The sequence below is a fragment of the Delphinapterus leucas genome, chromosome 17 (assembly GCF_059928025.1).
Source record: "Delphinapterus leucas isolate spDelLeu-1000000601 "Yukka" chromosome 17, BTC_Dleu_Yukka2, whole genome shotgun sequence".
NCBI classification, from domain to species: Eukaryota; Metazoa; Chordata; class Mammalia; order Artiodactyla; family Monodontidae; genus Delphinapterus; species Delphinapterus leucas.
This window is the reverse complement of record NC_143145.1, coordinates 148,845-172,142: the sequence shown is the minus strand read 5'-3', so window position 1 is coordinate 172,142 and position 23,298 is coordinate 148,845. Positions and strand designations below refer to the sequence as shown.

The 23,298-nt window shown below is 50.8% G+C and overlaps 1 protein-coding gene across 6 annotated transcripts; it reads right to left on the bottom strand.

The window, feature by feature from the left end:
- Positions 1-1,882: 1,882 nt before the first annotated feature.
- Positions 1,883-22,994, bottom strand: ZNF250 (zinc finger protein 250). Of its 6 annotated transcripts, none has more exons than XM_022555362.3 (6): positions 22,884-22,994; positions 16,997-17,057; positions 16,669-16,795; positions 16,449-16,562; positions 14,724-14,786; positions 1,883-7,093 (listed from the first exon to the last, which is right to left on the bottom strand). In XM_022555362.3, the coding sequence occupies exons 2-6, from the start codon at positions 17,036-17,038 to the stop codon at positions 5,769-5,771; spliced, it is 1,671 nt and encodes a 556-aa protein (XP_022411070.1). In that variant the 5' UTR covers positions 17,039-17,057; positions 22,884-22,994; the 3' UTR covers positions 1,883-5,768. The 6 variants fall into 6 exon arrangements, with proteins under 6 accessions (XP_022411070.1, XP_022411067.1, XP_022411069.1 ...); XM_022555359.3 differs by lacking the exon at positions 22,884-22,994 and adding an exon at positions 17,264-22,875 and having other exon boundaries at positions 16,997-17,091; XM_022555361.3 differs by lacking the exon at positions 22,884-22,994 and adding an exon at positions 17,264-22,875.
- Positions 22,995-23,298: the final 304 nt, after the last annotated feature.

Here is a 23,298-nt window from a genome sequence, read left to right as displayed (position 1 = left end):
AGGCAGAATGACAGAGTAAGTGCGCTTCCTTTGGCAAGGTGGGAAAGCAAACTATACATTTTGCAATGATTTCCCCGAAAACCCTAACTTACTTGGAGGATTTAGCAATCAGAATGATTTGCACTGTGTAACTCAAGTTGTCCTGTGATACAGAGGGTCTTTCCAAAAAAACATCCCTGTACATTGAAACTACCTGACCTCTTATTTTCATCTTGACTACATGACCATTTCTTTTTTTTTTCCAACAGAGCATTACCTTTTTTTCCCCTTTTTTAAAAAACAATATGTTTTTAATTGAAATATAGTTGATTAACAATGTTGTGTTAATTTCTGCTGTGCAGCAATGTGATTCAGTTATATATATATATATATGTATACTTTTCTAAAATATTCTTTTCCATTATGGTTTATCATATGATATTGAATATAATTCTGTGCTATACAGTAGGTCCTTGTTTATCCATTAAACATTAACATTATATATAAAAGCTTCCATCTGCTAACCTCAACCTCCCACTCCATCCCTCCCCAACCCCCTCCCCCTTGGCAACCAATAGTCTGTTCTCTGTGTCCAAGACTCTGTTTCAAAAATAGGTTCATTTGTGTCGTATTTTAGATTCCACATATAAGTGATATCATATGGTATTTGTCTTTATGACTTACTTCACTTAGTATGATAATCTCTAGTTGCATCTACTGCTGCTGCTAATGGCATTATTTTGTTCTTTTTTATGGCAGAATAGTATTCCATTGTATATAAATAGACCCCATCTTTATCCATTCGTCTGTCAATGGACATTGAGGTTGCTTCCATGTTCTGGCTATTGTGAATAGTGCTGCTATGAGCATAGGGGTGCGTGGATCTTTTTAGATGAGAGTTTTGTCTGTATATATTCCCAGGAGTAGGATTGCTGGATATGATAGTTCTATGTTTAGTTTTCTGAGGAATCTCCATGCTGTTCTCCATAGTGGTTGTACCAGTTTACATTCCCACCAACAGTGTAGGAGGGTTCCCTTTTCTCCACACCCTCTCCAGTATTTGTTATTTGTAGGCTTTTTAATGATGGCCATTCTGACTGGTGTGAGGTGGCACCTCATTGTAGTTTTGATTTGCATTTCTCTAATAATTGGCGATGCTGTGCATTTTATCACGTGGCTGTTGGCCATCTGTATTTCCTCTTTGAAGAAATGTCTGTTTAGGTTTTCTGCCCACTTTTTAACTGGGTTGTTTTTTTTGTTGTTGTTGAGTTGTATGAGCTGTTTGTACATTTTAGAAATTAAGCCCTTGTCAGTTGTTTGTAAACATTTTCTCCCACTCTGTACATTGTCTTTTTGTTTTGCTTATGGTTTCCTCTGCTGTGCAAAAGTTTGTAAGTTTGATTAGGTCCCATTTGTTTATTTTTGTTTTTATTTCTATTTCCTTGGGAGACTGACTGCCTCAGGTACGATTTGTCAGGCAATGTTTTGCCTATGTACTCTTCCATGAGTTTTATGGTGTCATGTCTTATGTTTAAGACTTTAAGCCATTTTGAGTTTGTTTATGGTGAGAGTGTTCTAACTTCATTGATATACATGCATCCAACTTTCCCAACACCACTTGCTGAAGAGACTGTTTTTTTCTTTTTTTTTACCATTGTATGTTCTTGCCTCCTTTGTCAAAGATTAATTGACCATGGGTGTGTGGGCCTATTTCTGGGCTATTCTGTTCCATTGACTCATATGTTGGTTTTTGTGCCAATACCACAGTTTTGATTACTGTAGCTTTGTATTGAGTTGGCCAAAAAGTTCAGGTTTTTCCGTAAGAAGTTACAGAAAAACCCGAACGAACTTTTTGGCCAACCCAATAGTATTGTCTCAAATCTGGGACGGTTATGCTTCCTGCTTTGTTCTTTTTTATAAATTTATTTATTAATTTATTTTTGGCTGCATTGGGTCTTCGTTGCTGGAACTTGTGTCCCCTGCATTGGCAGACGGATTCTTAACCACTGCGCCACCAGGGAAGTCCCCTGCTTTGTTCTTTTTCCTCAGGATTTCTTTGGCAATTCTGGGTATTTTATAGTTCCATATGAATTTTAGGATTATCAGTTCTAGAAGTTTTTGTGTGGAGTCTTTAGGGTTTTCTACATATTCAGTTGGTGAAAAAGTGCCTTTGGCTTTTAAGTAAAAATAAAAGACACACTTTTAATTTTCACCAAGAACGTTATTGAACAACGTATTCACTCTTTTGTTCTACCTTCCGCCATTTTTCAGGCAACTTCATAATTCCATCTTCCCAAAACTTTTTTTAAAATAAATTTATTTATTTAATTTATTTACCTTTGGCTGTGTTGGGTCTTTGTTGCTGCATGTGGGCTTTCTCTAGTTGCGGCGAGCAGGGGCTACTCTTTGTTGTGGTGCGCAGGCTTCTCATTGTGGTGGCTTCTCTTGTTGCAGAGCACGGGCTCTAGGCGTGTGGGCTTCAGTGGTTGTGGAATGCAGGCTCAGTAGTGGCTCCCGGGCTCTAGAGCACAGGCTCACCAGTTGTGATGCACGGGCCTAGTTGCTCCGCGGCATGCGGGATCTTCCCGGACCAGGGCTTGAACCGTGTCCCCTGCATTGGCAGGCGGATTCTTAACCACTGCACCACCAGGGAAGCTCCCACAAAACTTTTTGAGCAAAGAACTGTTCCGGGTGCCTTTTACAGTCTTCCAGGGAGTTGAAATTTTTTCCATTAAGAGAATTTTGTAAAGACCTAAATAAATGGAAATCCAAAGGTGCAATGTCTGGTGAATATGGCGGATGAATCAGAACTTCCCAGCCAAGTTGTAATAGTTTTTGCCTGGTCATCAAAGAAACTAGTGGTCTTGCATTATCCTGATGTAAGATTATGCGTTTTCTGTTCACTAATTCCAGACGCTTTTCAATGAGTGCTGCTTTCATTTGGTCTAATTGGGATCAGTACTTGTTGGAATTAATCGTTTGGTTTTCCGGAAGGAGCTCATAATAGAGGACTCCCTTCCAATCCATATACACAACATCACCTTCTTTGGATGAAGACTGGCCTTTGGTGTGGCTGGTGATGGTTCATTTCTCTTGCCCCATGATCTCCTCCATTTCACATTATTGTACAGTATCCACTTTTCAATCACCCATCACAATTTGTTTTAAAAATGGAACATTTTCATTATGTTTAAGTAGAGAATTGCATGGGAAATACGGTCAAGAAGGTTTTCTCCGCTTAACTTATGTGGAATGCAAACATCAAAGTGATGAACATAACCAAGCTGGTGCAAGTGATTTTCAACACTTGATCTGGATATTTTGAGTATGTTGGCTATCTCCTGTGTGGTATAATATTGACTGTTCTTAATTAATATTCTCTGTTTGATCACTATCAACTTCAACTGGTCTACCCGACCACGGGGCATCGTCCAGCGAGCAATCTCCAGTACAAGACTTTGCAAACCACTTTTGACACGTTCGGTCTGTCACAGCACCTTCTCCATATGCTGCACAAATCTTTTTTTGCATTTAGGGTGTGTTTTTACCTTTTTTGAAATAATAAAGCATAATATGCTGAAAATGTTGCTCTTTTTCTTCCATCCTCGATGTTAAAATGGCTACACAGAAATTCAAGAGTTTTGATACAAGTCTTTTTTAAAATGCACGCTGATATGACAGCTGTCACATACAGACTAACAAAATTGTTTTTAATGAAGTTAAAGACAATTAAGTGCTACTGAGCCATCTTAAAGAAAGAGCTGAATGAACATTTTGGCCCACCCAGTAGTATTCAGATCATCTGCAAATGATGGCAACTTTACCTCTTCCCTTCCAATTTGGATGACTTTTATTTCTTTTTCTTGTCTGATTGCTGTGGCGAGGACTTCCAGTACTATGTTGAATAGAGGTGGTGAGAGTGGGCAGCCTTGTCTTGGAACATGACTGTTTCTTACTCTGACTTCCACACGGTTAGGAATTGTGTCCTGAGTAGTGGTGGGCTCAGCTGAGTAGCACTGGGAGTCAGATGCCAGTCATGGACTGAGTGAGTCAAAAAGTTTGGTAGCTTCCCTGTGAGCTCAGTTCCTCTCTCATGTTACACCTGAGTGATGTAAGCTCCTCTCAGCAGTGCCTGCAGAGAGGGGAAAACAAGCTTTCACCTGCATCAGTGATTGCTATGGACCTAAGGATCAACACTCTAGGACTTCCCTGGTGGCACAGTGGTTAAGAATCCACCTGCCAATGCAGGGGACAAGGGTTCGAGCCCTGGTCTGGGAAGATCCCACATGCTGTGGAGCAACGAAGCCCGTGCGCCACAACTACTGAACCTGTGCTATAGAGCCCAAGAGCTAAAGCTACTGAGCCCGTGTGCCACAACTAATGAAGGCCGTGCGCCTGTGCTCTGCAATGAGAAGCCCGCGCACCAGAACTAGAGAAAAGCACACGTGCAGCAACGAAGACACAACACAGCCAAAAAAAAAAAAAAAGTGATCAACACTCTGGTCCTTGATTTTTCCTGAGAATAGAGAGAAAAAACTTTTAAAAATTATGAATAAACTAGATTACAGTATACAACAATGAATACTAGACTCTCTTGGAACTAGGAGTAAAAAATGAAAGAAAACCCTCAGTCATAGCAAAAGAAATATCAGAAAGATTAAACAAAAAGCTATTTGAGAATTTTGTTTTAAAAGTATGTGCCAGGGGCTTCCCTGGTGGCGCAGTGGTTGAGAGTCCGCCTGCCGATGCAGGGGACACGGGTTTGTGCCCCGGTCCGGGAGGATCCCACATGCCGCAGAGCGGCTGGGCCCGTGAGCCATGGCCACTGAGCCTGTGCATCCGGAGCCTGTGCTCCGCAGTGGGAGAGGCCACAGCAGTGAGAGGGCCGCATACCGCAAAAAAAAAAAAAAAAAAAAAAAAAGTATGTGCCGAAGAACTGTCTTTTTAGTAACACTATTTTTGGGAAACACCATAGTGTATAAAGAGGCACCCAAGTGGTGTAGCAGCTGTAAGGTCTGGGCTCTGAGTGTGAAGAGGCCTCCTAAGCCTACATGGGCCCAGAAGCCCAAGACATCCCATGATTTCTGTGCACAGGTTTTGAGGAAAAGATCCATTTTTGAGTTGAATCTTCACTATTAAGTTAGGACCTCCCTTCTGATCTTGAAAAGTTAAAGGAGTAGATAAAGGGTTTTCTAAATTTACATCATTTCTCACTAATTAATCTTTAGAGTCCCGCCCCCCCCACCCCCCTGCCACCCGGTTTTCATACAAAACAAGTGGTTCCACACACACAGGATTTTCAGCCATAATACATTACGACACTTAGTGACAATCTTTTTTATGTCATTTTATCCACACAGCATTGTAGTGCTTAACAGAATACTGAAAATATCGTCCAACATTCTAATTTTAAGTGCAATACTCAGAACAGTTGTTGAGTTTAGGAAAAAGGCATATAATGTTCTAAGAAAAAACCCTCTATTTGGAGTGTGAGGAAGTTTTACTGTGACAGTAACTTCCTTTACTTTCTCACGTCTAATAAACTAATGTTAAATAATGAATTGTAACTGTCTTCACCAAAATTCTCTACAATTGTGTAATTACTCTGCAGTGTAACCTCAAGAAGTTGAGAGAAAAAAATGAGGCATCCTCTGAAGTTCTTCCAGAGACATGTCAGTGCTTCCCTTCTCAGTGATACTTGGTGATGCTGACGGGCACCTCCCTTGGACTGGAGGCTTCCTGGGGCTGGATGCCCAAGTTCCCAAGTGCAGGTTCGCGTGCGGCCAAGGTCACAGCTTCCTGTGTACCTTCTGGTGCTGGATCAGGTGGCCGTGCTGGTTAAAGGCGCGGCCGCACTCCCCACATTCATAGGGCCTCTCGCCTGTGTGGATGCGTTGGTGCTGCACGAGCACCGAGTACTGGCTGAAGGCCTTGCCGCAGCGGCTACACTCATAGGGCCTCTCGCCTGTGTGGGTCCTCAGGTGCACGATCAGCGTGGCCTTCAGGCTGAAGGCCTTGTCGCACTGTGCACAGCGGAATGGCCTCTCACCCGTGTGGACCCGCTGGTGCTGGACCAGGGACCTGCGGGCACTGAAGGCGTGGCCACACTCGCTGCACACGTAGGGCTTTTCGCCGGTGTGGACCCGCTGGTGCTGGGTCAGGTGGGAGTGCTGCACGAAGGCCTTGCCGCATGCGTAGCAGCCATAGGGCTTCTCCTCGGTGTGGATGCGTTCGTGGTTCAGGAGGGTGGAGCGGTGCCGGAAGGCCTTGCCGCACTCACTGCACTCATAGGGCTTCTCGCCTGTGTGCACGCTGTGGTGCTGGATGAGGACGGAGCGGTCGCTGAAGGCGCGGCCACACTCGCCACAGGCGTAGGGCTTCTCCCCGGTGTGGACCCGCTGGTGCTGGAGCAGCGTCCTCTTCACGCTGAAGGCGCGGCCACACTCTGCGCAGGCGTGCGGCTTCTCCCCGGTGTGCACCCGCCGGTGGCTGCGCAGCACAGTGCTGTGGTTGAAGGCCTTCCCGCACACGCCGCACACGTAGGGCCTCTCCCCGGTGTGGATGCGCTGGTGCTGGAGCAGGTGGGAGAGCTGTGTGAAGGCCTTGCGACACTCGAGACACTCATGTGGCTTCTCCCCCGTGTGGATCTTGTGATGCTGAGCAAGATCTGAGCTCACTCGAAAGGCCTTTCCACACTCGTGACACGCGTAGGGTTTCTCGCCCGTGTGGATCCTCCTGTGCTTGCTGAGGACCGAGCTCTGGCTGAAGGCCTTGCCGCACACGCCGCACACGTAGGGCCTCTCCCCGGTGTGGGTTCTCTGGTGCTGGAGGAGGTGGGAGCTCCGGCCAAAGCACTTCCCGCACTCCACACACCGGTAGGGTCTCTCCCCGCCAGGAACGGCTGGTCGCTGAGCGACAGGCATGCCCTGACTCAAGGCCCGGCCTTCAGGGGGGCCGGCGTGGCTGGGACTCAGACAGAAGCTCTCCTCGGGCTCGCAGCTTCCCTGGTCGCTCCACTCAGCTGGCGTTTTCCTCAGAGCCGTTGGTGCTTCCTGTGAAGTGAGTGGCCTCAGACTCAAGGCTCTGCTCTGGTCCCGCTCCGTGTTTTCACATCCTGAAAAAACAGAACCAAAGTGAGTGTGTTAAACGCACTTGAAACTGCAGAGCAATTGTCGCCCTGAAGGCGCTTCACTGGAGCAGGGAGGCCCCTGAATGCCCGTGGCTGAGAAGCCACCAGCAGGTGACACAAAAGGTGCCCAGGCCAACCGTGTGGCTGGAGAGAAGGCCGGCTCCAGTCCGAGGGCCCCTGTGAGGGGCACATGAGGTCAGAGCCCACTGCCACCCCAGCCCCGCCCTCCCTGGAGTGTCCAGAGGCCATTGGAGGTGGAATCAAGGCAGGACCACACCTAGGACCGTGGTGGGTGGGAAGGGGGCTGCTAGGGAGATGCGTGAGCACTGCGTGCGTGTCCAGAAGACTGCTCCCTGGGGGACAAGACAGGGCTTTCAGGCGTCAGTGAGGGTGGCAGAGAACGCCAGGGGATGTTTCTACAGTCATGTCAGGGGCTCTGTAGGCTGAGTGGGCGGAGCAGGGGGTGCCAAGGACATTTTTTTAAATCTCGGAGACAGAGCCGCTGAACTGACATCACCAGGGGACAGGACTGTCCTGGAGGACGGCCTGCTCAGAGCAATGTCCATCAAGGACACTCAGCAGGCGGAGCTGGCCCGAGGCAGGGTTGTGACGGCACGAGATGGGGGACAGGACGGAGCCAGTTCTCCCACGATCTTCCCAGTGGCCATCTCAGCACCCACTGTGCTGCTGCCTCTAGCTTCCCAAAGGCCTCGCTGGGGACAGTGTTAAAAACGGCGGTCGCTGAGGGACATGCCAGCGTGAGAAGCCCTGGGGGCCGAGGAAGATCCGAGGAGGGAACTCTCATTCCCTTGCCACACAGGACACTCCTGGGGCCTGTGAAAGGTGCCAGGGCCGGCAGCCCTTGGGGAAAGCAGACTGACAAATGCTATCCCAGAAACACCAGGAGATCACGAGCTAGAATGGCACCAATGTGCGTGCCCGTGGTGCCTGCCTCTCCCTCCCCTCCTCTGGGACTTATCAGCTCAGGGGACCTGCATTCTGCTTCACAGTGAAGACCCAGAAGCCCCTCCCTGCCTGAATCTGGTGGTTAAAGGTCTTTCTGGAGTTTCTGATTAGGAAGCATACTGAATGGCAACCAGGCATGTTGTCACCAAACTGCTTTTTCTGTAGTAAGAATATTTTCAAGTCCCATCAGCTTTTCTTTTCTTTTTTGGTGGTAACAGCATTATTGCGATATAAGTTTTACTTCTTAATTCACTCAGAACTTGGTTTGAGAAGACAGGTGCTGTGCAACGGGCTCCCTCAAACCCCAACCAGGACCCTTGGAAAATAATGGGCTCGGAACCCAAGCAGTCCCTCCACCAAGCAAGGGAGCTTCTAAGGTAGTCTTTGACTGAAGTGTTTGGAAAGAGATTTGTGCCAACGGGGTCAACATGTGCTTGATTTGACCTGTGATGTCTTGTGACATCCAGGAAATGGTTACCTTGGAGGGACTTAGACATACCAAATGCTAATACTTCTTGCAAAAGGATGGAGGCAGGGGCTTCCCTGGTGGCGCAGTGGTTGAGAATCCGCCTGCCAATGCAGGGGACACAGGTTCCAGCCCTGGTCCGGGAAGATCCCACATGCCACGGAGCAACTAAGCCCGTGCGCCACAACTACTGAAGCCTGCGTGCCTAGAGCCTGTGCTCCACAACAAGAGAAGCCACCACAACGAGAAGTCCGCGCACTGCAATGGAGAGTAGCCCCGGCTCGCCGCAACTAGAGAGCCCGTGGGCAGCAACAAAGACCCAACGCAGTCAAAAGTAAACATAAATGGGAAGTTCCCTGGTGGTGCAGTGGTTGAGAGTCCGCCTGCCGATGCAGGGGACACGGGTTCGTGCCCTGGTCTGGGAAGATCCCACATGCTGCGGAGCGGCTGGGCCCATGAGCCATGGCCGCTGAGCCTGCCCGTCTGGAGCCTGTGCTCCGCAATGGGAGAGGCCACAACAGTGAGAGGCCCGCATACCACAAAACAAAAAAAAAACAAAAACATAAATTTATTTTAAAAACCCCAAAAAAACATCAAAAAAAAAAAAAAGGATGGAGGCAGCCCGACTGCAGCAAACCCTCAGCAGAGGGTCATCTCGGAAGAGGCAGGACCAGGGCTGGGGAGACTTACCCAGAGCTCCTTAAAGAAGTCACACTGAGGGCGAGGGGCCCCCACAGTGGTGTAGAGGCTGGGGCCCCACCCCAAGCTTCAGCTGCCCCCGACACGGGGACATCCTGGCTTCCCCACCCACACTGCTCTCCAGGGCTCAGGTGGGTGTCTGCCTGCAGCCAGGCTGCTTCATCTGGAGGGGCCACCAGCACATCCACGTCCAAAGTCCAGAACGGAGCCTGGCTCCTCCCCCTGCAGCTGGGGGCCTTCAGGACCCACGCCTCTCTTCTGATTCCCTTGTTTTCTGGCCGCACCATGTGCCACGTGGGATCTTAGTTCCCTGGCCAGGGATCAAACCTGCACCCCCTGCATTGGAAGCACAGAGTCTTAACCACTGGACCGCCAGGGAAGCCCCTCTTCTGTTCTTCTCTTCCTCTTCTGACCCCAGTGTCCAAGCCCTTGTTCCAGTTGCCAAACAGTCACCGCCCTCTGCTTTCAAGCACTGCCCCTTCATCAGAGGCAGTGGGGGCCCCTCCCCGGGACCCTCAGAAGAACACAACCTCAATCTGGCAAAGTCTCGTGACTGCACTGACCAATCTAGCTGTGATTCCCATGTTCTTCTACCATTAATGTCGTTATTATATTATTTAAGACAACGCATATTATTATATCATTTTGTTAACGGCTTTCCCCCAGGGGCTAGAAACCTGGAAAGAGCATCTCTTCCACCCCGACAGCAAGAAAAAGCTAGACAATCTACAAAATCTTAACTTTTCTGAATCCATCACAGAACTAATGTCACAATAATAACCAACTGAGGTGAAATCTAGGGAAAGACAGGTGCTTGAATGGAGACAGGTGTGTGGGATGGCCCACGGCTGAAGGGAGGGTGAGAGGAAGATGGAAGGCAGGGCCACCACACAAGAGGCTCGGAGACTCCAGCTAAAACTTCAACAGATTGACAACAAGCCCCTGGGAGCATGGACACGAGGGCGCAGCTCTATGGACCGCCCCTGGGGGTAGTAGCACAGGGAGCCTCCCTTGGGGGTTCAGGTATGAAAGAGGGGGGAGCCTTCTCTACGGAACAAAAGTTGTGAGTCACTGGGGGAGGGTAAGCAAACTTGACACTCTGGGGACAGATGAAAATCAGGGCTGGGGGAAGGGAAGACTACCCTGTGCTTGGGGGGTGGGGGTGGGCAAGGGGCAGGAAACGACCCTGGGCCCAGACAGTTAGAACCTCCTTCAGCTGGGGGAGGGCTGAGCCCAAGGACGGACCAGGACAGCAGGGGTTGCTCCATCCCCGCTTCCCCACGTCTAACAAGTGCTGAGCAACAAGCCACAGCAGGCTACTGTGGGTGGAGGAAGCCTCTGAGGTACAGAGACACACGGGAGACTGAGCGCCCCCGCCCTGCATGAGGAAGTGCCTGTGGAATCTGCATCTGGTGGCGCCCTGAAGGCAACTATGGGCACAAAAGAACCCAGCCCAGCTCCTGACTGAACTGACTCTGCCTTTCACACTAAGTTGAACAGGAGAGGCTGTGCTTCCAGACAGACAGTTTGCCTCTTTCGCTGTCCCATGAGTGATGGCTGACATTCAATAAAAAAGTAAGAGATACCAAAAAAGAAAAGGTTGTGTGAGTGCACGCACATGCGTGTGCACACACACACACACACACACACACACAAAATCAAGACACTAAGTGGCAATATGCCAGGCTCAGAGGTGACCCGTGTGTTGGAACGACCTGCATGATCAGACACAAGACACAAGACACAGCGACAGAGGTAAAGGATGCCTTTGATGTGCTCCTCATTAGACTCAACTCAGCTGAGGAAACGACCAGGGAGCTTATAAATAGGTCAACAGAAATTATTCAAACTGAAACACAAAGAGAAAAATGAACAGTAAACAATAAAAACAACACTAAACAGAGCTGTGGGTCAATACTGAACAGCCCAACTTGCACGTCGTTAGAATCCCAGGAGAAGACGAGGACAAGGAAGTAAAACATCTGCGAAGATAATGGCTGGGATTTTTCCAACAATAACGGATGATATCAAAACACAGATCCAAGATCAAAGAAACATAAACAAACTCCTAAAAACCAAAGAGAAGGAGAAAATCTTAGACGCAGCTACAGGGAAAAAAAACCACAGAGAACACAGAGGAGCCAATGTAAGAACTACAGCAGACTCTTCATCAGAAACCTTCACGTCAGAAGACAACGCACGGACATCCTTCGAGTGCCGAGAGGAAAACACTGGTCAATTTACAACTCTGTGCCCAGCAAAAAATACCTTGCAAAAAAAAAAGATAATTTTTTGAAAAGAAAGAAACCAATGGACAGAGTTCCCAACCATGAAATCCACATTAATGTTAAAGGAAGTTCTTCATGGGGAAAAAATACACCTGACAGAAACTTGGAATCGCACAAAGAAATGACGGTTTTTGGAAATGGTTAAAATGAAGGTAAATATAAAAGACTATGAAAAAGTTTTCTAAGTCACTCTAAAAGGCAACTGTCTAAAGCAAAAACAGTAGTTACATATTGTGGTTTTACAACATATATAAAACTTAGGACAGTATCATAAAATTGGGGAAGAAGGAACAGGGAAGTTGTTAAGGACTGAAAATTTGTGTCCTCCCAAATTCGTATTCTGAAGCCCTAACCCCCAGTGTGATGGTATTTGGAGGTGGGGCCTTTGGGAAGTGCTTAGGGCTAGTTGAGGTCATCAGGGCAGGCCGCAGTGATGAGAATAGTGTCCTTATGTCTCCTCAGGCACAGAGAGTCAAGTGAACACACAGCAAGAAAGTGGCCGCCTGCACAGTGGATAAGACTCCACGCTCCCAATGCAGGGGGCCTGGGTTCAATCCCTGATCAGGGAACTAGATCCCACATGCATGCCACAACTAAGGAGCCCATGGGGAGGGAGGAAGGGAGGAAGGGAGGAAGGGAGGAAGGGAGGAAGGAAGGAAGGAAGGAAGGAAGGAAGGAAGGACAGTCTGTCAGTATGCCTTTGGCCCCTGCTTCTCTCTATGCAATGTGTCTTTTTCTCTGGCTGCCTTTAAAATGTTCTCTGTCACCAGTTGTCAACATTTAATCATGATGTGGTTTAGTGTAATTTTATTCATGTTTATTATGCATAGGGTCCCTTGAGCTTCTTAGATTTCTGAGTTTATAATTTTCATCAAATTTGGAAAAACTTCAACTGTCACTTCTTCAAGTATTTTTCCTGCTTTGTTCCCATCAATGATATATATCAGGCTATTTCCGGTTCTCCCACAGCTCACCGATATTCTTCAATCCTTTTTAGCCTTTGTCCTGTTTCCTTTTCAAAAGTTTCCATGCCTTTGTTTTCAAGTTCACTAATCCTTTCTTCTGCAATGTTTAATCTGCCACTAATTTTACTCAGTGAAAGTTTTCATCTCATCATTGTTTTCATCTTTAGAAATTAGATTTGGGTTTAAAAAAAATAATCTTCCATGCCTCTACCTAATACACTATTTCCTGTAGCTCCCTGAACATATGGAATTTATTGTTTTAATATCCTTGTCTCCCAATTCTATCATCCCTGTCATTTCTGGTCAGTTTCACTTGACTGGTTTTTCTTCTAATCATGGTTGTATTTTCTTGCTTCTTTGTATCTCTGGTTAGATGCTGGACATCATGGTTTTCCCCTTGCTTGGTGCTGGATACTTCTGTATTTTTATAAACATTATTGAGCTTTGTTCTAATACGTGGCTAAGTTACTTGGAAACTGTATGGTTCTTGCCTTTCAACTCTGTTCGATCTGACCAGGGCAGTGTTTAAGGTTATTCCCCCCCAATTAGTGAGGCAAGACCCTACTCAGTACTCCACCTGATGATGCCTTGTGAGTTACAAGGTTTTCCACTCTTGCTGGTGGGAAGAGACAGTGTTCCCAGCCTTGTGTGAGCACTGGGAACTGTATTTATTAGCTTACAGTTCTGTAGGCCACGATTCTGTATGGCGGGGATGGGTTCTCTGCTCAGGGTATCACAAGGCTGAGATAAAGTGTCAGCCAGTCTGAAATCTTGTGTGAAGGCTCAGGGGATAAATCCACTTCTCAGCTCTTTTTTATTGTTGGCAACATTTAGCTCCTTGGAGCTGCAGGGCCGAGGTGACCATTTCCTTGCTGGATGCTGCCTGGGAGTCACTCTCTTCTCCTACCTCCTACCTGCATCTTTAAGGCAGCAATGATGCATCAAATCCATCTGCTTTAAAAAAATTTTTTTTAATTAATAAATTTATTTTTGGCCACACAGAGCAGCTTGTGGGATCTTAGTTCCCTGACCAGGGACTGAACCTGGGCCAAGGCAGTGAAAGTGCTGAGTCCTAACCACTGGACTGCCAGGGAATTCCCTCCTCCTGCTTTGAATTTGACTTGTCTCTGACCTCTAGACCCAGATTTAGAGCATTCTCTGTTCCTTAAAGGCAACAGTGCCATTTCACATAACCTAATCATAAAACACATAACCACAGTCCTGGGGATTATGCAGGGCATGTATACCAGGGATCAGAGGGCAGGGATCCTGGGGTTATCTTAGTTGGCTTGGTGTCCTCACAAAATATCATAGACTGGGGGGCTTAAACAACAGGAGGCTGGGAAGCCCAAGATCAAGGTGCCAGCAAGGTAGATTTCATTCTGAGGCCTCTTCTGTTGGCTTGTAGGTGGCTGCCACCTTCTCATCTGGCTTCTCCGTTGGTTCTCTTCTATTAGAACCTGTTCAAGTTTTGTGCCCATTTTTCTTATTGGGTGTTTCTTCATACTTTATTCTCTTCAGAGCAATTTATTTATTAAGTGTGCACTGTACTCATAAATGGTAACAGTATTCAATAGGTTCTTCATTTAAATATCTGAATTCACTGTCATCTGTTTAATAAGATTTTTACATGTTCTTAAAAACTTATACTATGTTTTTTTTTAAGCGGAAAACAAGTTTTAGTTCCTTTTTTTTCACTTATAAGCCTCATCATCACAGAGTAAAGCTGGTAGGTCAAAGAAATAATTACTCATTTGCATGGAAAAGTATCACTTCTAATGTTTGAAGCTTCCTGAATGGGTGGCTTCTGGCCTGATGCCAGAGTAACAAGACAAGAAAGACGACTTTAATGGTGAAGAATAATTGAACATTTCAGGAGGTAACTCCCTCCATCATCCCTGGCACAAACACAGCACACAACAGACCCAGGCTGCCATGAATGCGGGGATGGGCTGCCTCTTGCCCCACACTCTCAGGATGGCAGCTTCATCGTTGTTTCAAGTGTACAGCAACAACAAGACAAATAAAGGGGAAAAAGCAAGTCCACCGAAACCAATTTTTTAATTTAACCGCCCCCACCGGCATTCTGTAGAAATTGTGTGTGCTGTGTAATGAGAACACACGCTCTGCATCACAGCAGCCTGGGAACCTCCTCGTGTTCTTGTGAACCACGAGCCAGACACGTCAGGGATTTTGTACTGGATCGAAAAGAAGATGAGACACACACTCACCCCAGGGACAGGACGTGCTGTCTTGTTGCACACAAGCTGTCATGTGGTCACACGTGAAGTTGTCTGCAAAAAGAACAGAGAGTTGAAGGGACAACAAAACCAACGCCTCTCCCAAGAGTGGAAAATCCTCTCATTTGCTGTTACAAGACGAAAGTGCAATTCATTGGGTTAAGACAGCAGGGCCAGGCAGGCGCACACGCTTCTCCCTTTGAGGAGCCGCCGGGCGAGGCTGAGGCACATGGTGGCGGCCCGGGCTGCAGCAGGCAGCTCCTGCTCTGTGCACACCCCTCATCTCTCAGACCCCGTCCTCTGGGGCCTGCGGGTGGGGGACAGAGTGAGCAGGTGCTTCTGTGCGGAAGCTTCTCTCTCCAACCCACCATGCTCTTGGAGAACAGCGGTCTCTTTGGCATCAGATCTGAAGGGCACTCGTCTTAAGACCTCCATCAAGTGAAACCACAGCTGGTCCACCAGGGACCCAGGTCTGGTTGGGGGCAGCTGTTTTCTTGCCCCCTGCAGCTGCAGTCAAAGATTTGCTCAACATGATGCTGTGCCTTTTCTACATTCCCTGGAAAATCGCATTCCTCCGGGTCCAGTGAAGTCATCGCTTCTCTGAGGATACCTGATTCTGCGGGTCAGTAAGAGGCGGGCTGTCTGTAACACCTGGTGCCCCTCCACACAGTACCTAGAGACCTGGAGTGGAGCAGCCATGGGATTGGTGCTGTGCTGTCCTCACAGCCAGAGGGGCCACGTCCTGCAGGGCAGGCTGGCTGAGGTTCCCTGAGACTCCTGTCCTCGTCCTTCACTGGATGTTGCCCACCCCCACCCCGCCCTAAAGCAACTGCTGGCCACTGCCCTCAGGACTGGACGCGTCTGCCAGCACCCTCCCTTCTACACTTTCCTCCATAAAGTCTGGTACTTCTTCTGTTAGATTAACTACTGGACACATCACCTCTCTGATGCTGCTGTAAATATTATCTTCAAGAAAATCACATCTTTAAAAAAGGTTTTTTCTCTCTTGCTGTTGTACCTATATGAGATGGTGGATGTTACCTAAACTTATGGTGGTTATTATTTCACAATATATTTAAGTCAAATCATTATGCTCTACACCTTAAACTTGTAATGTCATGTCAATTATATCTCAATAAAACTAGAAAAAAAATCATACCTTTGGTGTTGATAAATAGAAATAAAACTGATTCTGTACCTAGCAAACTCTCTTGTGAATTCTAGTCAATTTTACAAGAGAAAATCATATGATTTTCAACGACTTCTTTCCAGTTCTGTAGCTTCAACCTTGTTGCTGTGTTCCATCTGTCCTGCCTTATTCTGGGTGGGACGGCCGGACGGCGCCACGTGGCCGTGGATGGTAGGCTCCCCATCTCAAACAGCCCCGGCCCCACTACCTACCAGGTTAAGAAACTTCCCTTCTACACTGAGGGTGCTTCCTTCTTCCCTCAACCAACCAGGTATCCCTCCAACTCTGGATGTCCCATCAGAACGGGGACCGGCAGGGGCCCGGTCACCATGGGTGCTCTCCCCGCTCTGCCTGGGCCCAACCCACCACCAGGCTGCACTCGCCTCTGTGCTCACTCCCTGCCTGGCCCCACCTGCCCGCAGGGTCCCTCTGCCAAATCAGACCCCAGGAGGAAGCCACTCCGGCCACCTCCCATTAGCACTCGCAGGTGCTCAGCCCTTGGTGCAGGAAGGCGGCTCCCCACTCACCTGAGCGGCCAGTGCCCAGGCCCCGGCGCCCCTCATTTCCCTGTTTGTCCACGACCCACGGCTCCTCTCCTCGCTCCAGCTGCGAGATCACCTCGGGCTTGGATCCTGGAATTCCTGCTCATGGGGAGGGAAGGGCTTTTGTCTACACAGCATCTGTGAGCACCCTAACCCCGCCCTGGGCAGAGCACACAGACAGACGAGGCCTGCAGAGGGGCCTTACCCACGGAGACCACGTTCCCATAGGTTTCCATCATCACATGTCGGTAGAGGCCCCGCTGAGCAGGGCCCAGGCGGTCCCACTCCTCCTGGGAGAGGAGCACGGCCACGTCCTCGAAGGTCACCTTGGCCTGGAATGACAGGGGCTGCTGCAGGTCGACTGAGTGTCTCCATCCGAGATGAGGTGGGTGCAAGCAGCATGGGGGTGTGGGGATAGGCTCAGGGATGCGGGGCAGTGACAGGAAGGGGCCACAGCATCCAGGATGCAGTGATGCTTAGGCTGCCACCAGGAGCCCCAGGCGTGGTGCTGCGCGGGCCTCGGGGTAACTCACCTGGGGCACTGCCGGTGGCGGTAGGAGCCTGGCCGCTGCCATCACCTGGTCCCTGGGGTATCTGAGGAAGATGGAAATCGGAGGAGCCTGTGGGACTGAGGAAGAGCAGGGAGCACATGACAGGCCCAGCTGGGCCCCCTGTGAACTCTGACTCCAATCCCAGAGCCGCACAGATGGACCCCGAGCTCTCGGGCCCAGGAAGGTCCCACCTGAGACACCTGGGGACGCTGTGCACCCCTAGGGCAGTGGGCCGTCTGCCGAGCTCACCTGGCATGGCCTGCAGTGCGCGCACAGGCCCGGGTGAGCGCGTCCTCACAGGAGCCAAGCTGTCATCCAGGGAGGCACCGGGCCTGGCTGCCTCCAGAGAGGCTGGGCGTGTACAGTCCTGCCAGGGCCGCACTCCTGTGGGGACCCCATGCCAGGCCCTCCTGTGGCTCACCGATGCCCTGGCCACGCCTGGTCCTGCCCCGGTGGCGGCTCCAGCGGGGGTTGGGTTCTGGTGGGAGTCCAGAGTGACCCAGGGATTTGGTTTGAGCACCTGACAGGGAGGCCCGACGGTGGGCAGGCTCTGGGGAAATGCCAGGCCAAGTAAGCTATCTGTCACCCCCCAACTGCCACACAGAAGTGGGGACCAAGAGCTCCCCTGGCAGGGCGATGGGGCTGACATCACCTGGAGGCCGAGGCGGGTCCGCAACAGGGACACAGAAGCCCAGCAGGCAGATTGCTCGGGGAAAAACGACGCAAGAATGAGGCCAGCTCCCTCAGGCAGGCACCTCCCCAAGCAGGACGCCTCACCTCACACTGTGGGCCTCTGGGGGAGCATGTCAGGGAGCCCCCACCTCACTTTCTTTGTGAAACGTCCAGTGGATGAGTACGTTTACCACACAACTTTCAGGAAAATACACACTGAACTCCTGACCGTGGCTGCCTCTGGGGAGCAGAAGCCTTGGCAGAGAGAGAGGCTGGCCCTCACCGCCCACCCCTCCGTCCAGCAGAAATGCCCACTCCCCCAAAACGTGTGTGCGTGCGTGTCTGTGCGTGTAAAGGCACCACGACTCTAATTAGAATTTCAACCGGAGTCTTCGATTAGAATTCAAGGAGTGAATAAAAGTACCCCAGAATTCACCCGAAAACGGATACCGACCTTTGTTAACGGCACAGCTCTGGTCCTCTGGGAACCCAGCAGAGGTGGACAGTCATTTGTACTACGGGCTGACCATACCCGGCTACAGGCACCCCATTCACAGCCTCCCCAGTGGGTGCTGGTGGCCGGCCACGAGGCCTTGGGCCAGGCCAGCTCCTGCCCGAGCTCGTGCCTGTGACCTGAGCTGCTTCCCGCCGCACAGGCCTGAACGTCCAGTGGAGTCCAGGGGCTCCCTTTGCTGTGCGGAACCGGCGACCTCCTTCCCTCCACCGGGCATCTCCACACGGGTGTCCTCTAGCACCTCAGACACTTAACATCGAACACCGACCCCGCCCTCCACCTGGTTCTGCCCCAGCTGATCTGGCACCTGCATACGATCCAGAACCTGGGCCGCGGCAGCACCATCCTGTCCTGCCCCACCATGGGAACACAGTGACTGTTCTCGGCTCCAAGGCCACCCCCAGCCCGCCCCTACACCGTTCCTGGGGCTGCTCAACCCTGCCCGGGCCGCCCCTTGGCTGGGGTGGCTCCTGCCCCTCGGCTGGTGCTTGGCCATGTCACCCTGTCGCCGAGGCCCCTCCTCTCACCGAGGTCCTCTGCCTCGTCGCTCTCACACCCCCCTTCCTGCCCCAGCAGAGCAGCCAGTGGCTCAATGTTTGCTGAATAAGTGTATGAAATTACAGGAGCAATGAGACCACACTCCCCCCTTCAGAACAGCAACAAGTGCAAGGCGAACATCTGCTGCCCGCAGCAATGGGGAAGCGGAGTTTCCGATAGGCTCTTTCTCAGGTGGGAAAGTCACCTAGTATATTTAGATGCAGCAGATACATCCTTAGGCAGTGCAAGCCCTCCTGGGAGGGACGTGAGACCAGGAGGGGAGGGGGCAGAGCACAATCCTTAAAGAACACACAGATGTCAGATATGACAAAAACTGGTTAGAACCAACCACGCCCAAGACGGTGGAAGACTCACCCCCCAGAGCCTCATTATATGCTCACTGTAGTACATCAGCTAAATGACACACCCACAGGCCCCACAGTTCCGAGGCCCCTGCCCTTCCCCTGAAAAAGCTGGAACAACTCTCCTACTTGTTAGCCTATGAAACTACCCGGCCCATAAAAAGTAACCACCCCGTATTTCAGGGCCGCTCTCGCCTTTTGAGACGGACCACATTCTGAGGAATGCGTACCTCTCTAAATAATTCGACTTCTCACCCATCACTTTGCCTCTTACTATGAATTCCTTCTGCGCTGAGACATAGAGCAGGGGTCCCCAACCCCCAGGCCGCGGACGGGTACTGGACCGGGTCGCACAGCATCACCTGCCTCTCCCCATCGCTGGCGTTACCGCCTGAACCACCCCACCCCCCCCCGACCCCGTCCGTGGAAAAACTGTCTCCCACGAAACCGCCTCCTGGTGCCAAAAAGGTTAGGGACCGTCGACATACACAGCCTGAGCTTCATGAAGTCCTGAGCCTAGGTGTGTGGTTTCAATTAAAACAGTGAGCTCGAGGCTCATCCCCTGAGCTCGAATCCCACGTGAGTCGTGTGGCTTCAGAAGCAGAGGCTTCAGGATGGTGCCGCTGCCAAAGCCACAGTCCTTCCACACACCAGTCCGGCACCTGCTAAGACCAAGACTCAGACTGCGCCCGGTGGCCAGACAGGTCGGCAAAAGCATGGGATATGGAGTGTGTCCACGATGCTCCTGTTTCACAAACAATGACCTCAGGGCCACGAGGGGGTGTGAGCCCTCGTCCACACCAGTAAGACAGAGAGATGACACACCTCCTCTCAGGTGAGAGCACTTGACTAAGCCTCACGTTGCCCGATGGGATTAACTCAAACCCAGCGGGCCTGAGGCACAGAGGGGTGGAGAGGGAGAAGGCGACAAGATTCCCACCTGCGGTGAGTCCCAGAGAAGCACAAAAGCAAAAGGCCTCTGCCTAGGATGACCTCTGCAAACTGCCAAAGGGAAAAAGCGTGAAGTATCCTGAAGTGTGCTTGTTGCTCTGGTCTGAATGTCCGTGTCCCCCAAATGTATATGTCTGTGTTGAAATCCTAATGCCCAATGTGAAGGTGTTATGAGGTGGGGCCTTTGGGAGTGCTTCGGTCATGAAGGTGGAGTCCCCCTGATAAGAGACCCCACAGAGCTCCCTTGCCCCTTCCTCCACGGGAGGACACAGGAAGTCTGCAGCCAGGAAGAGGGCCTCACCCGCCCCTGCTGGCCCCCTGACCTCGGACATCCGGCCTCCGCACTGTGAGAAATCAACGTCTGTTGTTTTTATAGGCTGCCCTGTGTGTGGTGCTTTGTTGTAGCAGCACAAATGGAATAAGACACTTACATCCTGATAAAAAATAAAGAAAACAAATTTAAAAAGTGCTACTAGCTAGTTTTTCATTTTTTTTGCACTTTGGTAGATAAGGTCTGGGTCTCCTGGAACAAGTCTGTGCCAGATGCAAAGACGTGCAAAACGCACTGCAGGCTGCTAACAGACACCACAGGGAGGACACAGCCACCTGGGCACTGAACCCGGCTTTTACCAGGCCACCCCCACCTCGATGCCCAGAGCTCCAGGCATCAGGAAGGGCGAACAGGTGGGCAGGACAAGTCCTGTTTAGATGGTCCCCAGAGCCGGAATCACCACCACCAAGGGTCAGAACTGGCTCTGAGGAGCTGCCTAAGGAGGCAACGCCGCCCCCAACACAGTGGCAAGTACAAAAAGCACCCGCCCCGGGGGTGCCCACAACAGTGACCCACCCACCCACCAACGGGTCACCGTCATTCTTCAGATGCAGGAATTTCGTCTTTTGGAACTCCCGCCAAAGAATAACCCAAACAAACCAGAACAGGCCAACATTCCCTGCAGCAGCGGCCACACCGCAGTGAGACCTCCGAGTGAGGTCTGGCTCGGGCGGTGACTAAGGGACAGGAAGTAAAAACGGGACTGCAGAGACGCAAAGAGCTTAGGACTTAACGTTTGTTATTATTTTGTTTTGTAAGCTAAGCTTTAGTAACTTATCGCTCTTGCTGGAACTGCTGATGATCTGGATGTAAAAGAGCCTTCCTTCCAAAGTCCCCGCCCACAGTGACAGGCATGACAGGCACACTCCCAGTCCCAGAGTTGCCACCCTCATCCTCACCGTCCTCACCCCCAGGTTTTCCTGCTGGAAGGCCTGCCCCCTCTTTCTTTATCTCCACGGAGCCCCACCCTCCAGGGTGGAATCACCTTCCAAAGAGGCACTTCTGAGCCACCCGTTAAGCCCAAAGCGCAACCCTGCAACCTTCGGAAGTAAATGATCACAAACATGCATCCACGCGGATAGCTTTCCTACACACCAGCAACACGGAGTCAGGAAATAAACAGCGAAAAAGGTCCTACTCACAGATGGCAACAAGAAACAAGGTTAAAATAAACCTTAGAAATGTGATACTAATTCTGCCCACTGTATCCACAAAGCCGTGGTGCCGAGAGCCAAGCGGGCCTGGACTAGAAGGGGCAGAGCAGGGCCACGTCTATAAACAAACGGATCCCGGGGAAGATGGTCCAGTAACCGGCACTTGGACAAGGGGTCTAAACTTAGATCTTTGCACAAGGCTCAACTTATCTCCCAGAAAGCTAAGCAAAAGCAGAGATTAAAAAAATACGACAAAAAAACAAAAAACAAAACAAAAGACAGAAAAAAATGAGATCATTTCATATCATATACTGAAAGCATTCGGCTAATGAATGAATAAGAGATAAATTTTTAAATTACATCATAAAAAGAACCTGAATAAAGTCTGGGGGGCAGAGATCCACAGATCTGCCGCATGAAAATCAAAACCTTTGCACATCAAAGCACCACGAATCCCAGAAATGGGCCCAAGACTTGGGAGAATTTAACATGTGACAAAGGTGATTTTCCAAATCAATGGAGAAATGAATTATTCAGTAGGTTGTGTCAGAAATAAGCTGGATTCCCAACTTGCCCCACACCAAAATGATTCCAGATGGAGCCAACATTTCACAAGTACCAGAGAAAAACAAGAATTTATTTAAAAACTTACCTTGGAATAGGGAAAGCCCTTTAAAACACAGCACAAAGCCAAAAGCCTCGAGGGTAAATATCTGACCATTAAACACTCGAAATCTTCCATCTCAAAACGGAACAAAACACCATAACCGGAGTCAAATGACAGTTTGAGAAGACACGTAGGTTAAAGAACCGAGCTGATGAGAAAGGAAACGCCAAGGGCAGCGCACACCGAGGGCTCGGCTGCAAAGGCGGCACGCCGTCTCCCGCTGAAGCGCCCCGGCAAGCTTCCAGCAGGCAGACACCCGCGGACTCTGGGAAAGGCTGGTCGCGCTCACGAAAAAGGGCTTTTACAAAGTAACCGGGAAACGAGCCTCGATGGAAAATGGAGGCGGGAGGTGAACTCGGGAGGAAACACTTTTCCCAGAGAGACGCCAAGGCCGCCGGGACGCTGAGAGCGACCCCCGCGGACAGCGGTCCCGCGACGCCGGCCCTCCCCCGGGCGCCGCGAGAGGCTGGAGCTCGCGGAGTCGAGGACCACCCGCTGGGCAGGGCTCGCAGTTCGCGGGAGCGGGGCGGGGAGGGCCCGGCGGAGGCGAGAGTGGGGCGGCGCTCGGAGTGCGCCTGGAGAGGGCAGCGGGCGCTTGTGGGAAGCGCCCGGCCGCGAGGAGGGTCCCGGCCCCCCGCCGCGCGAGCAGAGGTTCCCTGTGCTGCCCGCGCCCCAACTCACCGTCCCTGTCGCAGCCTCACGCGCAGAAGCGGCCGCCCGCACCTCACTCAGACAAAGGGGACACCCCGCCCCGTCTGCGCACCCGCCAATCCCGGAGCGCCCCGCCTCCCAGGGCTCCCCGCCCACGCCTCCCAGGCAACCACTCCTAGAGCGCGACACTTCCCAGTCCGCCGCGGTCCCCGCCTTCCCTGCCCGGCGCCTTTCTCCTGACTGACGCCTGTGACTCGCGCTCCGGAGCCACCGAGAGACGCGGCCTCCACCGCGCCTAGAGAGGCCACGCCGCGTCCGGGCCTCCCAAGGCCGCACTTCCGGCGTGGGCCCCTAACTGCTGGCCCTGGTAGGCCTGCTGGCCGCCTGCTGTCTCGCCTGTACTCCGCCCTGCTGCAGCAGGTGTCACCCCGCCGAGGCGGGGACT